We start from the raw sequence: 16286 nt of genomic DNA, 5'->3' as shown, positions 1-16286 counted from the left end.
CATTTTGATCGCACTGAGAAGGCCTGCATTACTGAAGCTAATTTAACAATCATGTAAAAGTAGTGAGGTGCACAAGTAAAGATCCTGTTTTGTAAAAGTTGGGGCTTATGATTTTCCTCTCTTTGTTTTTTCCTTTTCTTTGAGAAGCCGGGCCTCTACAACCTTGGAGAGAAGACAGGAGTCTTTTCAATGCAAATATTGGGAATAAAAAGAGTGAACTCTGCACCCTGAGATTTCATCATCCGCAGCCCATCCCAGGACCTCTCTGATTATTTATATTATAGTCATGGAGAGAGAACAGATGACAATGCTTGAATGCAATCTTCTTGAAGCCCATGTCATTGTGGTTGTGGTGTTATCCTGTGCATGAACTTATAAGCCAATTATATTCAAACCATCAAGTTGTAGTTAGGTAATATTATGTATTACATTAAAGATTAACTTCATTATCTTGTAATGGGCCTGTTTCCTGCAGTGTGTGCTCCCTAGCTCCAGATGACCGTGCCTATCAAACGGAGCGACCAATAGAAAGAAATCCTGAGCTCTAGCCCCGCCCTCCCTCCTGGTATTTCCTTCTCCCACGACAGAGAAGTTTTTCTGCACGTCCACCGGTCAGGAAGGCGGTCGTGGATGGAGTTGTCATCCAGCTCCGTGTAAACAAAACTCTACAGACGAACCGTGCAGCTGTGATTGCGCAGCGCGGGCACGATGGCAGGCCCGACCTGCCTGGAGGACACGCTGCCCGCAGAGGAGAGGGAGTTTCAGAAGCTTATCACTCAGATCGGAGGTAAAGAGAGGATCTATTTGGTAAGTGATGTTTCCAGAACCGAGGAGCAGGAGAAGAACGAGAAGGGCGACGCCGGGATATTGCAGGAGTTGATCCGCGACATGTTTCACAGCCGCGGTCCAGCCGATGGCAGCGGACACGGGCAGCTCCATGCCTCTCCTCCAAGCAGTCACGGCGACGCTGCGAGTGAAAACGACGTTTGCTGCGAGACTGAAGCTGTTCAAATGAATGAACTACCTCTGCCAACGAGGCCCAAGGATTTGGGATTGAGAGCCGAGCCGGTGGGGGAGGAGGATCAGAGGCGGCGGCCGCGCAATGGGAACGCTGCACGGACCGCAACGTCGAGCATAAACATTTCCAGCCTGAAGCGAACAATAGACTCTCCCATCATCATATTCATCTTCAGGCAGGAGTTTCTCAGTGGAAGTTCAAACGAGGTCTGTCTGAAAGAGATCCTGAAGGACGTGAGGGCGCGCACGAAACGTGCCAGCAGCGCGCGGCCAGCCCTGCTTGGATTAATACGCACCGGACTGGAGAGCGCAGAGACCCGTCAATGTGCGCAACTCCTGGAGCGTCTGATCCGCTCCGTGTTCCGCAAACACTCACCAGAGGCAATCTGGGTCGGCAGTTTCATTCCAAAGACAGAAGCCAAGATGCTCATCATCAAGAAAAACGCCTGCAAAGTCCTGTACTCGTCTCAAACAGCAGGTGTAATAACAACTGTCCACATTTTTGAAGTGGTTTCAAATCAGCCTTACAAGCAACAGCACAGATCAGAGCAAAGGCATTTTAATGTAATGTAGCTGGCTAAAATGTGAGACTTAATGAATCCCTGGAGCTGGTAGGGATTCAGTGTTTCGCTCAAAGACACTTCAGCAGGGCGGATGCTTGCCAACACAAAGTTATAAACCAGATCATCTTCAACGACAAAGACCTTCTGCTGCCTTGATGATGCATGAAATAGTGGATGAAGGAAAATTGGAAAAGTTTTACACACATCCAAAACATTCTACAGTAATCAGACAAAACCAGCAATCAGAGGAAAAGAGGAATGTCGGCTCACTGTTTCAGTGCTTCCAAGTAGTGGACAACCCTAATGAAACAGAACTAATCCTATAATAAATTTTAGAAGGATACTATGCAGATATCACAGCAAAACTACAAGTCTCTATATGACTATTAAAGGAATATTATCGTGATACCAGGAAACAAAAATACTCTAAAGTAGGCCTACAATAATGTCATCACTATTATCACTGAATATAAGAAATACACTCTAAGTCCCTATAGGAATGTTATTGTGATATTATAGTGATATCATAGGAGAAAACAATACCATAAAGTACAAAATGGTCGCTATAAAGTCACTACTGAGTATCACAGATGCACAATAGCTCCCTATAGGAATAATATACAAATATTAGAGTGATTATTTGTTAGGGCATTGTATGCATCATCAAGGCTTAGCAGGGTGCTCCATTATGTAGGTCAGTCCATGACACTCACAAGACCAGACATTTATGCACAAGTTTTTTTAATTTTTTTTTACTCCTAGGCTTCAATGGCCCTGAGAACAAAAGAAGCATTCATGAAACAATCTGGCCCTTAGATAAGCTGCCAAATTGTTAAACGCCTGTTATTGTCTTTTCAGATAATACCACGGATAGAGAGAACCCGCTTTTCTGGCCATTCCAATGTTTGCCCCGACCTGGCAGAAGAGGAGCAAGAGGCCAGGCCAGCAGCACTGCAGCCAGCAGGCAAAGAGGTAACAGCACCATCCCATCCTAGTTCAGTCTGACTGAGCTGGGACCAGGCATTTCCATTCCTCTTTATGTATTAGATTAAGATTCTCAAAAAAACTGTAACGCTGTTAAAAAAACAGATATTGGCAATGTATCTTGCACTTCTAGGCCCATATTGTTGTTTGGTGCTGTATTTTTCTTATTCCCATAGATACCTGACCAAATGTAGATGACATGACATCAAGTTGAAATATTTCCAGTGCAGCTACAATGGAGTTTGATAGCAGATTTTTTTTTCATCCATCTAAAACATCAACGGTAAACATCAGGTTTTGGTGTTAGTCCCTCAGAATTAAAGAGCGACGGCTTCTTTCTAGAGCCGCCATTTTGCACCAAGAGATGTTCAACAGTCATACAGAGAGAAATCCATCGTAGAAGAGGAGAGAGACCAATTTCTCCAGTAGCCCCAATAGACCAGAATGCAATGCAGCCACAAGACATGCTGCATTTTGAGTAAAGTAAACAACATAGAATGGTTGCTCACATCCTGGAACCATTCAAGGCAGGTGCTGGACCTGGAAGTAATTCAGTATCTAAGAAAGAAAGTCTGCACAATGTAACTCTTTTGCTGCTTTGTTGTATAGCACTGAGCAGTGTGCTCGAAACGTCACACAGTGTGCAGACTTTCTTTCTTAGGTGTTTTGAGTGAAGGGCATTACTCTCACTTTTTCTGGACTGGAAAAACTCTCTGGAGGTTGTCGAAAGTCATTCAGGGAAATTTATGAAATCACTAACTGAAGTAGAGGAGGCAGGTTGAGGGAAAGTGGGTTCACCAATACAATACAATACTTCATCACAAAATAACTCCTAGAATGAGTGCACTGAACATCACAGATTGATGATATCTAACAGTGTAAGAGTATCTAAAGGTGGATCTTTCCTTTAAGCATGGCTGACACCATGTTTCTAGGACTAACCCACTTCGCTCAGTGGGTATTGGGAGCAGGGAAATGCTTGAACCCTGCTGCAGTCAGACCGTATTGTCTTATTCTTCTCAATAAACTCAACGGCAGACAGAAAGCGTAACGTAACAGTGGTCTGATTGTTTTTCAGGTGACACGGGAAGTGTAGAGGAAGGGATTCCTCTGAAAACCCATTCTCTGTCCGCTGGACCTCATGTGGACGGGGAAACAGCTGGAAGGGACAGTTGATATCGTGACACGGGACCCCCCCCCCCCCCCTCACTGTGGACAGTGTTTTCACTGATAAGTCACAAGCTGGCCTTAAGCAACATCTGGTGCTGAAGATTCATACTGCCTGTTGCCACGTTGCTTCACAGTGTTCGATACTCTCACTGTTCAGTCTACATGAAACTCGTCCTCAGGCAAAATCTGCAGCTGAAGAGTCAATACAACCTGTTGCCATGTTGATGACTGAAACACTGGCTTAGATACACTATGATACTATGATTAGTCACAGAGGAGTTTACTGAAGTCGATACAGAGCCGTTTATAGTTGCTCACTAACCAAGCTTTCCTGTTGATCAGTTAGTCAAATCATTTTAATGTAACACTACATATAATCAAAGTATTCGTTGGCATAGACATGCAGTTAAGGACACTACTTCTTATTTAAACTCTCATCTCTTCCATTTGGCTATTTCAGGGTTGGAATAGACTGCAGTAAGGCTTATATTACAGGAACATATCATTTAAAAAAGGTGCAGTGCTTAAATGTGAAGCATAAGAAGGTAGACTATGAATGTGAATATTGTGCCTTAGATGACCAGTATTGACCGTTACACTAATAAACCTACCTGGAAATAGAAACGGAACACTTTAACTTATGATTTTGTGTAGGTGACCAGTCTGTGTATTCATATAAATATGGAAATAAACATAACTCTTTTAAACTTGTTTGAGTGTGCATCGATGTGTTATAAATGACATGGAGAAAAGGGTGATGAGAGAACATTTTCATTAAGGTCTGCTTTGGATTTGGGAAGGTTCAGGGTCAGATTTTTTGAAAAAAAAAAAAATGCCATGCTACAACAAAGCTAGGGTGGAATACATACTCTATTTCCTAAACATTCAATAGGCCTATTCAATACAATAAACTATCCAAAATCTGAAATTGTCCATTAGTATACATTATGCATTCCCAATGACTACATTACCTTTAGTTTATGCTACAACTAGTATTTATATATTGCAACTACATGTCTAATTCCAATCACAAAAGAAAATGTTAATTAATTTTCTAGAGTACATTTTCGATTAATTTGATGCTATTAGATAAAAAAACAAAACAGAAAGTGGCATCCTAGTATTTGCTGTTGTTTTAGACCCCCAGTGGCGACCATGGTGGCGACAGTGGGCTGCACAGAAAGCACGGGCAAAAGAACTGATTCATGGGAGGTCGGCTTTGGAGAGCCGGTTAATAAACAGACAAGTTTATGTAATATATGTCTGTACTTTCGCTTCAATAAGATGGAAACTTGTATGAATCTATTCGAAACTATACGGGTTGGATCAGCAACGAGGATGCAGTGGCTAATATAATATATTTATTTATTTTTTCATCAGGCACAAACTAGGTCGCCCAAATCGCAGGTCCTTTTGAAGGGGACTTGCGTTATTGGACAAAAAGAACTCGGCAGCGGCTGCGTTGTGTTCCACACACTAGTAGATTTCCCAGCTACTGTCTTTTCTGTTATTTTTCTCCTAAAAATCATACGGAATTTACAAGCTCGAACCGGGATCGTGGAGTTGAGGAGGGAATAAAGAGCCAATCATGATAACATCTGCCGGTAAGCGGTAGAAAATGTGTTTATTTTTAGCCAGCTGTAACGTTAACGATGTTAGCCGCCATTGATTTAGCTGAGTCACACAGCTAGCAGTTGACAGTTTTTAACCGGTGATAATAAAACAAGGAGTTGGTGATGGGTTTTCAGAAACAAAGACCACCTTGTAATGTGTCATGGACGTGCTTAGGTGTTGATTTCGGTTGCTGTCTCTTAATTACTAGTTGAAAGCGGTCTAGTAAGCTAATGCTAACTGTAATGTAGCTACAAGACTTCAACACACTGCACTGTCATCCAGCTCTTCAAGTCTGTTTTTGTGACAGTTCAGGAGGCTACTTGAGAGTTGGATAACTTAGTGTTTCAAATCTATGATGTTGCAACAAAATTATGAGAGCAATAAGAAGCTAAACGTCTCAATTTTCTTTCAGCTGGAATTATTTCACTCCTCGATGAGGAGGAGCCCCAGCTCAAGGTAAGACCCAGCGTGAAGAAACACAAGTGATGGACCGGGTGCCTAAAGATGAGACTCTATGCCCCGATAGGTGCCATTCTCTGCCGTATGGAGAGAACGTCACGCCAAACTCTATTCAACAATCTGGTGATTTAATGAGGCTTTGCTTATTGGCAAACATACACAGCTCACAGGACATGAAATAAGACCTTTTACGAATCATAAGGGACCACTGGTAAATTCGGCATACATATGATCCACCAAGCAGCACTTATTTTAAATAATATTTCAACTTTTAGAACTGGTTCACCCATTATCAGGGATGCAAACTAGTCACTTTTAGGTGACAGTCACCTTTTTGATCCCAAAATAGGACACTTAAGTGAATGATTTCCGAGTGGTTTTGTGTCTGCCCTGGTGTGTGTCACCTTTTTCACTCTACATGAGTTTGCATCCCTGCATTATTCCCAATTCTACAAATTGAAATTCTTTTTAAGTAATTGCTGATTGATCTAGAGCTGCAACGATTAATCGATTAGTTGTCAACTATTAAATTAATCACCAACTATTTTGATAATCGATTAATCGGTTTGAGTCATTTTTTAAGAAAAATAAGTCAAAATTCTCTGATTCTGGCTTCTTAAATGTGAATATTTTCTGGTTTCTTTACTCCTCTATGACAGTAAACGGAATATCTTTGGGTTGTGGACAAAACAAGACATTTGAGGACGTCATCTTGGGCTTTGGGAAACACTGATCGACATTTTTCACCATTTTCTGACATTTTATAGACCAAACAACTAATCGATTAATCGAGAAAATAATCAACTGATTAATCGACAGTGAAAATAATCGTTAGTTGCAGTACATTTGCCCATAAGCAGGGCATATTAAATTGCCAGATTTCTGAATGTAGTTTGGTTTGGTGTGAGTTTTCTCCATAGAACAGAGAACATCATGTAGCAGACTCACAGATGGATCTCAGTCTGTCCTCCAAGTGCACTCAGTGTTCTGATTTGCAGTGCAGGACGGGCAATGACATGAACCCAAGAGGCTGCCATCTTTATGCACTGTGTTTCAGGAAGGCAATGCAAGCTTCAGACTTTATGTTGACTGTTGCATTCAGTTTGGTACAGGCCAGGGTTGTGTAGTTTTAGTGCTACATTCCTGTAAGGCTTAAGTAAAAATAACATCTAATTTGACAAACATATCATGTTTCATGACTGCAACCTATGGTGGATATTGAATAAACTGACCTGGGTTTCATGTAATACCAAATTTTAATTGTCTGTAGTATTCAACAGGACAGTTCAACGCATTAAAAATGATATTTATGCAACATCTCTTTGTTCACTTGCAGGAGTTTGCTCTGCACAAGCTAGATGCCATTGTCAACGACTTCTGGGCTGAGATTTCGGGATCAGTAGACAAAATGTAAGTGCTTTTGGTGAGCTTCTGTGGGAATTTGATATGCAGAGTTGAGGTGTGAATATTAAATCAGGCAGCAGTAACTGAAGGTCCCTGTTTTGTTCCTATCCTGACCCCAAGTGTCTACCTTAGGGAAAGAGAATCACTTTTATTCATGATAGCTCAACGAATTGGACTTGGTTTATAAGTGATGACACATTACAAAACAGATTTGACACGCTAGATGCAGGACAAAACATAGCAGGGCGTAACATAACAGAGGTGAGGGGGGCAGTCAGTGTCCGTTGGGGCAGTAGTCCTAGTTTGTAGTGCAAAACAAAATCACAAGGATCTCCAGGCGTAGTAAGGTCACAGGTGTGCAAAGTTAGGAAGGCTTGTTGAAGAGGGTAATTGCCTTTTGGGATGAAGCAGTTGCAGTGGAAGGTTTTGATGTAGGTGGAGGAACAGTCTTCCAGAGGGTAGTATGTTGAAGTGGAAGTTTTCTTAGGCCACATCCACACTAATACGTTTTCGTTTTTAAAACAGTGTTTTGAAACGGAAACAATCTCCTTCCACATGAGCGTTTCAGAAATAATCTCCGTCCATACTAACACACCTGAAAACACATATCACATGACCATTCACGTACACTGGGCATGTGCGTGCCGGTGTAAACAGGAAGCAGATTGTCTACTCTGCGGTTGGTTTCTTGGCTGCAGAAAATACTACGGAGGAAGAACAGCAATGGCGAAAAGTACGACCAGAGATTCAGCAACGCCTGTAATTCGTTATCCATATTGAATTAACCACTGGTAGTCAAGGCTGATGTCATTTGTTTTCTTCCGGAAAAGGGTCACCTGATAGGGGCATGACAAATCAGGGAAGGACATGTCGTGACTGATAAGACCCAATCAGGAAGCGAACGTGGGTGTCTGCGTCATCGTTTTCAAAAGTCTCTGTTTCGGCCCGCCCAGACTAAAACACAATCCCGGAGTTTTCGAACTAAAACGGGGTCAGCAGCATTTTCAAAAGTCTCCGTTTTAGGGCTCCGAAAACGCCGGAGTAGTGTGGACGCTAGGCGTAAACGTAGCAAAAGTTATACATTTTAAAATGAAAACGTATTAGTGTGGATGTGCCCTTAAGCAGGACACAGACTCCCTGCTAGCTGCTCTGTGGCTGAACCTGCTGTCTGACCTTCTGTGGCTGTGGGAAGGCAAAACGACAATTTCCCCCCCTCTGATCAATAGAATATAACAAACGAAGTCTCTCACCGGTTTCATTTTTGACAATCTCACATAACCAATTGCTGTCTCCTCACAGCGAGGTCTTGTATGAGGATGAGACGTTTCGGAGCAGAGAATTCGCCGCCCTGGTGGCCTCTAAGGTCTTCTACCACCTCGGAGCCTTTGAGGAATCCCTGAACTACGCTCTGGGTGCTGGAGATCTCTTCAATGTCACAGATGACTCGGAGTATGTGGAGACCATCATTGGTGAGTGATCAAACAAAAACACTTAAAACTTAAACTTGTTTACCTGACTTGTTTCTTTGCCTAGAACTTCTTTAGACGTGGCAGCTTTATTGTGTGGATGCTGCTGCTTTGACCCTTACCAGTTTTGGTTAAATGCCTTAAATAGAAATAAGAACAAGTGTCTCCACTGCAGCATGTAAACTAACCCAGGCATTGAAGTGGATAAAGCCAATAGTGTAGTTGATTTGAACTGCATAATGACATTCAGGAGTGAAATACAGCACTTCTCTTCATCCCTTTTGTTTGTTGCTGCTAGCCAAATGCATCGACCACTACACCAAGCTACGGGTGGAGAATGCCGAGCTGCCAGAGGACGAGGAGAAGAAGAGCATCGACCCTCGCCTGGAGGGCATCGTCAACAAGATGTTCCTGCGTTGTCTTGACGACCACAAGTACAAGCAGGCCATCGGCATCGCCTTGGAGACCAGGCGCCTCGACATCTTTGAGAAGACCATCCTGGAGTCGGTCAGTGGGCCTGTTACTACTTCATGTTTGATTTGAGATTAAGTTTGGGGGAATATTTATTACAAGCTTTCATACTCACCAGAATAGTCCCAAGTTTTTATACAAGTCTGACAACTTTCTCTCAAATCTTTGACAGAATTGATCAGAATCAGTTTATTCACCAAGCACAGTAAATGTCTAAGCATTTGTCTTGGTTACATTGGTGCACAGATATTTTTTATTTTAACTTTTTTTTTTTGATTGATTAATCATTTAGTTTATAAAATGTCAAAAATAATGACAAATGCAAAGAGAGTGTGCAAGATTTATACATATCACTATATATATTATTACATATATTGCACACATTAGGATATCACCCGTATAATGATAATTCTCATAATGTGTCTGGATTTTGAATACTTTGCAGTTACTATGCCCTTTTTCAAAGTCATTCCTTGTCATAAAACACAGCAATAATTATTATTATTTTTTGTTCTCCTCTTCTGCAGAATGATGTGAGCGGCCTCCTGGCCTACAGCCTGAAGGTGTGCATGTCCCTGATGCAGAACAAGAAGTTCCGTAACGAGGTGCTGCGGGTGCTGGTCAAGCTCTACATGAACTTAGAGAAGCCTGACTTCATCAACGTTTGCCAGGTAACCATCAAACCACAAAACAACTTTTCTGCATCATCTCCTTTACTGTTATTTCTTTACCTAACACTCTTCTATAATACATGAACCTTCTAGAGATATATTATTATTGTATGGGTTGCATGATATTGACAATTTTTTTTTTGCTGCTTAAAAAAATTAAAATATGTTTGTGCGAGGGGGATGAGATGCCAGTTCTTAGGATTTATGCAGTTTAAATCTCAACACCACAATACTTTGTTTAGGAAGTCATCTGAAACACTTCTACCTCAAAGAAAAAAATTGGTGGTCTAGGTATTGATAATCTGTATTCTACTGCTGCTGTAATATAATTTACTTTGGATAAGACCATCAGCTGAATGCTTAAAATTTAAAGTCTGAATAATACTACTAAAGTCCATTCCAGTCCCAGTCATAATGTTGAAGGAATATATCTACAGGATGCACCCGCTTTAGTTTAAGTTCTTGATGAGCTTTAAGTAGCAAACATTTACCTTTTTTAAGCCAATAACCAAAATGGTTCTCAATTTCAGCTTTCACCTGACCTATGACTTATTTTGTCCCCCTAGTTGAATAACATCTAACTAGCTTGATTAAACCATCTATGGGGTTCCTGTGATCACAGAAAGGCTGGAAAAGTGACTGAATCTAAAATCTGTCTTTTGCCATTGAAATGTGTTCATACATGAGTGTTATGTATCAACTATGGCTGCAGCTAAATTTTGGTATCTTTCTTCCTATTTTTCAAATTGCATACTTCTCAAGTTTTAGCTATAGCACACGGGAATTGCCCTGCTGTCATGGAATAGTCATTAGAATTTACTTTGCCAACATTGTGTGGGAACTTAACATCTACTGTAACATCTCTCTCCCACCTCCTCTTCTCTCCTCCCTTCTCCTCTCCAGTGCCTGATCTTCCTGGACGACCCGCAGGCTGTGAGCGACATCCTGGAGAAGCTGGTGAAAGAGGACAACCTGCTGATGGCCTACCAGATCTGCTTCGACCTGTACGAGAGCGCCAGCCAGCAGTTCCTCTCTTCTGTCATCCAGAACCTGCGCACCGTCGGCACGCCCATCCCCGCTGTGCCCGGCTCTACCAACACAGGCACCGTGCCCACGGCGGACAAAGACAGGTGGGTGGGGGGGAAAGGGTGAAGGGGGCAAGGATGCGATCGCACCTAGGCAGGATCCCAGTGTCTGGTCTCACGCAAAATCAGCCAGTGTTTAAGGGTTCTGGTGTGAACTTTAGGGGCCTTCCATGCAGACTTTTTACAAATCTGCTTTTCAGAGTAACTTGCCCAGAATTCATTGCATCAGATGTCAATAAATGAGGAAACTGGGGAAGTGTCCAAAAAAAAAAAAACATGGCAGGCAAGCACGGCAGGTGTTGGCAAGAAAAGGTTTATCTGTAAATATCTGTCTTGCTTGTGTAGTGTTTTATTGCACTTGTATGGACAGTTGTTTGTGTCCTCACAGAAACGTGTTTTGCATACGATTTCCATATCTGTTTTCATCTGAATGATGAGAACAGATGGTCAAGTACATCTGGGCTTTGCACATGAGACAGTAGCGTGGCTGTTTCCGAGGCAACATGTGATGTCATGAACCCTGGCTCATTTCTCTTTTTAAATTTTAAATTGAAAATCTATAGATGCCAACAATATTGTCAGTGAAGTTCACTAACACAGTTTCAGTGCTGAACAGCTTTAAGTCTTTGTTATTGCTTGCTGCATTGATGAGAAAAGCCAGGCTTCAATGCCAGCTTAGTGCATCATAGCAACCAGAATAAATCTCAAACAAAAATGTGTACTTGGGCGGTCTGCCCAGATATAATCAATATATGGGAAACCATAGGCTACTAAGCAAAACTCTGCCCATCCTTATTTGAGTCATTGAGTTGATGACCTGTGATGAAGTGATTCAAATTTAAAGATTTAGAAAGATGAAGAAAATTTGTTTTTTGTGTGTTTGTGTGTGCAGTGATGCAATGGAGACGGAAGACAAGGCTGGCAGCTCCCCTGCTGGAAAGCCAGCAGAAACCGTAAGCTCTTTTGGATTGTTTCTATACATACTGTATTTGCAGCACTTTTCTATACCAAGTGATGGTCTGTTTTCTTCTGAAGCACCTTTTCATTTGGTGCTGCTCAAACCATCATGTGACTTCTCTGTGTTTGTTTAGAAGGACGAACCTAAAGACCAGAACGCCAAGATGATCAAAATCCTCAGTGGGGAGATGGCGATCGAGCTGCATCTGCAGTTCCTTATCCGAAATAACAACACAGACCTAATGATACTCAAAAACACAAAGGTAACAGAGCCTAACATGAATTTCATGAGCTGGGGTTCCATCCTCGTATTATTATGCATATTATCATTTGACAAGAAATGGAATGGAAACTTTTTTTTTTTTTTTTTTTTAGCATTAAGCATTAAGACTTTCTATTTTTTACATAGCTATTTTCTGACATACTGTAGCTATGTTTTCTGACATAGCTATTTTACAATCAAGAAGCTTATTTATTCACTTTGCAACATGCAAACATAATTTGCACTTTAACAAGGATTGGCAATGTTTGTAATATTTGTGAACACTGAAGTACAATATGCTTTCATGGTGAGTTACAATGGGTTAAGAATGTTCCAAAAACAAGTCAAGCTGGTCAAGGGCATAAGGGAATAACCCAGTGTTTACATGCTCGGATAAATTGTAGATTGTGTGTTAGTGGACAGGAAAAGTCAGTTTATTTGCTGCGAGAGCTTCTGCCAGAGCTTTTTTTTTTCTCCTCTCTCCAGGATGCGGTCCGAAATTCAGTGTGCCACACAGCCACGGTCATAGCCAACTCTTTCATGCACACGGGAACCACAAGCGACCAGTTCCTCAGGTAATTCAACTATCAAAAGGAAAAGAAAACCTTGAATATATTTCACTGGAGAGGGAGAACAAGAAACTCAACTCCAGAAATGCACTTAGTCAAACTGACATTTAGACCAAAGTTTTTGTGTTTACTTACAGAGAAAACTTAGAGTGGCTAGCGAGAGCCACCAACTGGGCCAAGTTCACAGCCACAGCTAGTCTGGGTGTCATCCACAAGGTAAATTTGTATTATTATGCAAACCCAAAAAGTAAAGTGTATTGTATTCCAGATGGTCTCTATTTAACTTGGTATATGTTTTTTTTGTTATTTAGGGCCATGAGAAAGAAGCACTCCAGTTAATGGCCACCTACCTGCCCAAAGACACTTCCCCTGGCTCCGCCTACCAGGAGGGAGGAGGCCTGTACGCTCTGGGACTCATCCACGCCAACCATGGCGGCGACATCATCGACTACCTGCTCAGCCAGCTGAAGAATGCTAGCAATGATGTGAGTTGTCTGACATGTTTGCTTTGAATACTCACAAAATGATTGCTGACATCATAGTTCTAGGAAATCTTTAAAGGAACTGGCTATTTGTAGACTTTTGCCTACACCATCCTAACATTTTAGAGGAACGGATCATTAATGAAGACAATTTTTTAATAATGTTTTTGAATAAAATGCTTCAACTAAATGTTTTTCTCAGTTTATCTCTCCATGTTCTGTCTTTCATGATCTGCTCTCCTTCTGTTCCACAGATCGTCCGTCATGGTGGTGCCCTCGGCCTGGGATTGGCTGCCCTGGGAACAGCCAGACAGGATGTTTATGACTTGCTCAAGTCCAACCTGTACCAGGATGATGCTGTTACTGGTGCGTAGGCCTGGAAAAAAGACGGATGCTTTGAAACGGCCCTAAATGCATTCCCATGCAGAAAAATATTCTTCTGAATCGCAGAGTTGTTAACCACAGCTTTTAGCCCTAGATTAGATATATTTTCAATGAAAATCCTGGTACATTACATTACATAGGAATGTATAAATAAAAAAATCTAATTCATTTCATTAATTGGGTTGCATTTATTCAATGATGCAACCCCAAGTGCTTTATAAACATCAAAAAAAACAAATTAAACATCAAAAACAGACACATTAACAGTTGAAAGTATGAAAGAATGAGAAGTGTGAATATAAAATGGTGTATTAGAAAGTATAAAGTATAGTTAAAATAATTTAACCAGATGCAGAAGCAAAAGGTGTGTTTTTAATACTATGTGTTTCTAATACAGTATAGTATTGCTACATATGATAATATTGTAACGATAATAATGTTGTTAAAAAGCCAAACAAGCCATGCTGATGACCTCATGTGTGCTCCCAGGTGAGGCAGCGGGCCTGGCCCTCGGCTTGGTCATGCTGGGCTCCAAGTCGGCCCAGGCCATCGAGGACATGGTGGGCTACGCTCAGGAGACGCAGCACGAGAAGATCCTGCGCGGCCTGGCGGTGGGCATCGCCCTCGTCATGTACGGACGCATGGAGGAGGCCGACGCCCTCATCGAGAGCCTCTGCAGAGACAAGGTGAGGCAGAATGCCCTCAGAGAACACCCCATGTACACCATGAGGTCAGAGGTGCCTCATTTCCCCAAGTACAATAAAGGTGCAGGAATTAGTTTTGCCGCCATTGGTGTAGCTTATGTAGTAACCACATAACTGGAATAATTAGAACCGGCCATACTGCACTTTTGAATGGTCCCTTGGCTGGTATACCTCAAGATGGCTGCCGTTTTATAATGTTGTTATGGATATCGGCAGTGTAGGGCTGCAACAAATGATCATTTTAATTTTCGATGAATCTCGCATTTTAATCATTTAGTCCAGAAAATGTAAAATAAAAAATATGACAAATGCTTACTGACAAAAAACACCCCAAAGTATTCATTTAATTTTATTATATGAAATAGAGAAAAGCAGCAAATCTTAGCAAGTGTTTGGTATTTTTACTTGATAAATGACTAAAACGATTAACCGATAATCAAAATTATAATAGATTAATTTTCTGTTGATCGACTAATCAATTAACCGACTAATCGTTTCAGCACTAGTTCAGTGCATGAAACTTGGGGAACATCATGTGTTTCTATAGCATCATTTAACTCTATATTCTGATGACAGCCATGCTAAATATTCCAACTTTCTGTGCCTCATGCGCTATCCGCAATGCTCATTTCCATGACTACAACATCAAAATCTATGGCAGCCATCTTGAAGTGTACCAAGAGATATTATCTTGATCCGTCAGGAAGTGGCTGTTCTGATGATTCTATGTCTGTGCTAGTAACACAATTCATATGGACTGACTCATACACTACAGGCACAACAGGACTATATATACAGTGTAAGGGAGCAGTGCAGATGTACAGACAGGCAGGGGACCCTTCTGTCTACTTTGACTTGATTAACTCAAAAGGAAAAGGAAGTGGGGAAGGAAGTTTTTCTCAGTGTATATCTTGTCAGCTCATCACAATCTCTAAATCTCGCAATTGGCATGTGCAGTTCCAAAGCTTGATGTGTTGAGTCCTGTGTGTACTCATGCATTCCCGGGTTGCGTGTGTGTGTACTCCATGTCAAATGCGAGCCTCTTCCTCTGTAGTCTGTGCCAGGAATCCTTCTAAAAGAGCTACATGTGGGAAATGACTCGAACTATGTTGATCGTACTTGTGCGTGCAGACGCGATGTCTGAAGGCTCTGCTTTCCCTCACTGTCTACTGTAGGACCCCATTCTGCGGCGCTCTGGAATGTACACGGTGGGCATGGCCTACTGCGGCTCCGGGAACAACAAGGCCATCCGACGCCTGCTGCATGTCGCTGTGAGTACTTCCTGTTTAGCCCTGTTCAAAACACACTGTTTTTCTGAGGTGAAGGCTGGCTGAACATGCTGGTAATTAAACAGACACCATGCGATAGAGCTGCACATCTACAGCTGAAATTATAATTGGAATATTTTGTTGAATATTGTGATCACCATTGTTAGTGATCATTATTGGTTTTGCTTATTTTGGGAGCAAAACATATTGTATTACACTTGTTTGTAACTTAAATCAAATCTTTTTCACAGCACATCAGTTTCCCTTTTTTTTTTTTTTTTTTTTTTTGAAGCAGTGGTAGAGCTACTGAAGCCACATTTAGCAGCTCTACTACTTTTTCTTGTAAAGCACTTTGTAACCTTGTTTTGAAAAGTGCTCTGTAAATTAAGTTATTATTTAGGCCACACAACACTAAAACTATTAAAACCGATGCAAATTGTTATTGCCAGGGTGCCACCACATTCAGTAGTAGGGGAAACATTGCAACACACACTGCAGAGGAGAAAATGAGTTTGTCACACCAGCAATTTAGAATTAACATGGTTTCAAAAGGATTTGTTTTCATGCCATTCAGTGTGCTTTCAGTGGCTACATTTGTAAATACAATATACTTACGAGGTTGAAGTGTAAAATCTTACTTCAGGGTGAATGTGGTTCAGCTTGGTGTCCTGTAGATGGCAGCTTATACAAACTCAAGCTGATAGCCGGTGTGATAGTGAAGCAGATGCCTCCATAATGTGACCAACCAGATTGCTA

The 16286-nt window shown here is 41.5% G+C and overlaps 2 protein-coding genes across 3 annotated transcripts in view; both read left to right on the top strand.

Annotated features, from left to right (window-relative positions):
- Positions 1-621: 621 nt before the first annotated feature.
- On the top strand, positions 622-4423 carry LOC139663873 (uncharacterized). The gene is made up of 3 exons (XM_071542643.1): positions 622-1495; positions 2439-2552; positions 3643-4423. Exons 1-3 carry the CDS (start codon positions 709-711, stop codon positions 3738-3740), a joined length of 999 nt encoding a protein of 332 aa, XP_071398744.1. The 5' UTR covers positions 622-708; the 3' UTR covers positions 3741-4423.
- Positions 4424-5196: 773 nt separating this feature from the next.
- Positions 5197-16286, top strand: part of psmd1 (proteasome 26S subunit, non-ATPase 1) — a 53519-nt gene continuing 42429 nt past the window's right edge. Inside the window, exons 1-15 of one of the 2 annotated variants that reach the window (XM_071542639.1) lie at positions 5197-5338; positions 5761-5804; positions 7144-7217; positions 8511-8680; positions 8976-9184; positions 9676-9819; positions 10723-10949; positions 11797-11857; positions 11999-12124; positions 12610-12698; positions 12830-12908; positions 13004-13177; positions 13429-13540; positions 14048-14244; positions 15438-15533. In XM_071542639.1, coding sequence (XP_071398740.1) covers positions 5323-5338; positions 5761-5804; positions 7144-7217; positions 8511-8680; positions 8976-9184; positions 9676-9819; positions 10723-10949; positions 11797-11857; positions 11999-12124; positions 12610-12698; positions 12830-12908; positions 13004-13177; positions 13429-13540; positions 14048-14244; positions 15438-15533 — 1818 coding nt within the window. In that variant the 5' untranslated portion in view covers positions 5197-5322. Of the gene's footprint in view, positions 5339-5760; positions 5805-7143; positions 7218-8510; positions 8681-8975; positions 9185-9675; positions 9820-10722; positions 10950-11796; positions 11858-11995; positions 12125-12609; positions 12699-12829; positions 12909-13003; positions 13178-13428; positions 13541-14047; positions 14245-15437; positions 15534-16286 lie in introns of both variants that reach the window. The other variant, XM_071542638.1, reaches the window with a different exon arrangement.

Source organism: Centroberyx affinis, unplaced genomic scaffold (assembly GCF_046629955.1).
Source record: "Centroberyx affinis isolate AG114_WGS23_722 - 3 ecotype Tasmania unplaced genomic scaffold, CSIRO-AGI_Caff_v1 ptg004141l_1, whole genome shotgun sequence".
NCBI classification, from domain to species: Eukaryota; Metazoa; Chordata; class Actinopteri; order Beryciformes; family Berycidae; genus Centroberyx; species Centroberyx affinis.
The sequence above is the reverse complement of the archived record's forward strand: the minus strand, read 5'-3'. Positions and strand labels throughout refer to the sequence as shown.

Bases quoted from the DNA above. Each gene is read 5' to 3' on its own strand.
- LOC139663873 (XM_071542643.1), top strand. From the start codon at position 709: ATGGCAGGCCCGACCTGCCTGGAGGACACGCTGCCCGCAGAGGAGAGG. The intron at 1,496-2,438 runs GTGTAATAACAA...TTGTCTTTTCAG, and splicing joins GTACTCGTCTCAAACAGCAG to ATAATACCACGGATAGAGAG. The intron at 2,553-3,642 runs GTAACAGCACCA...ATTGTTTTTCAG, and splicing joins TGCAGCCAGCAGGCAAAGAG to GTGACACGGGAAGTGTAGAG.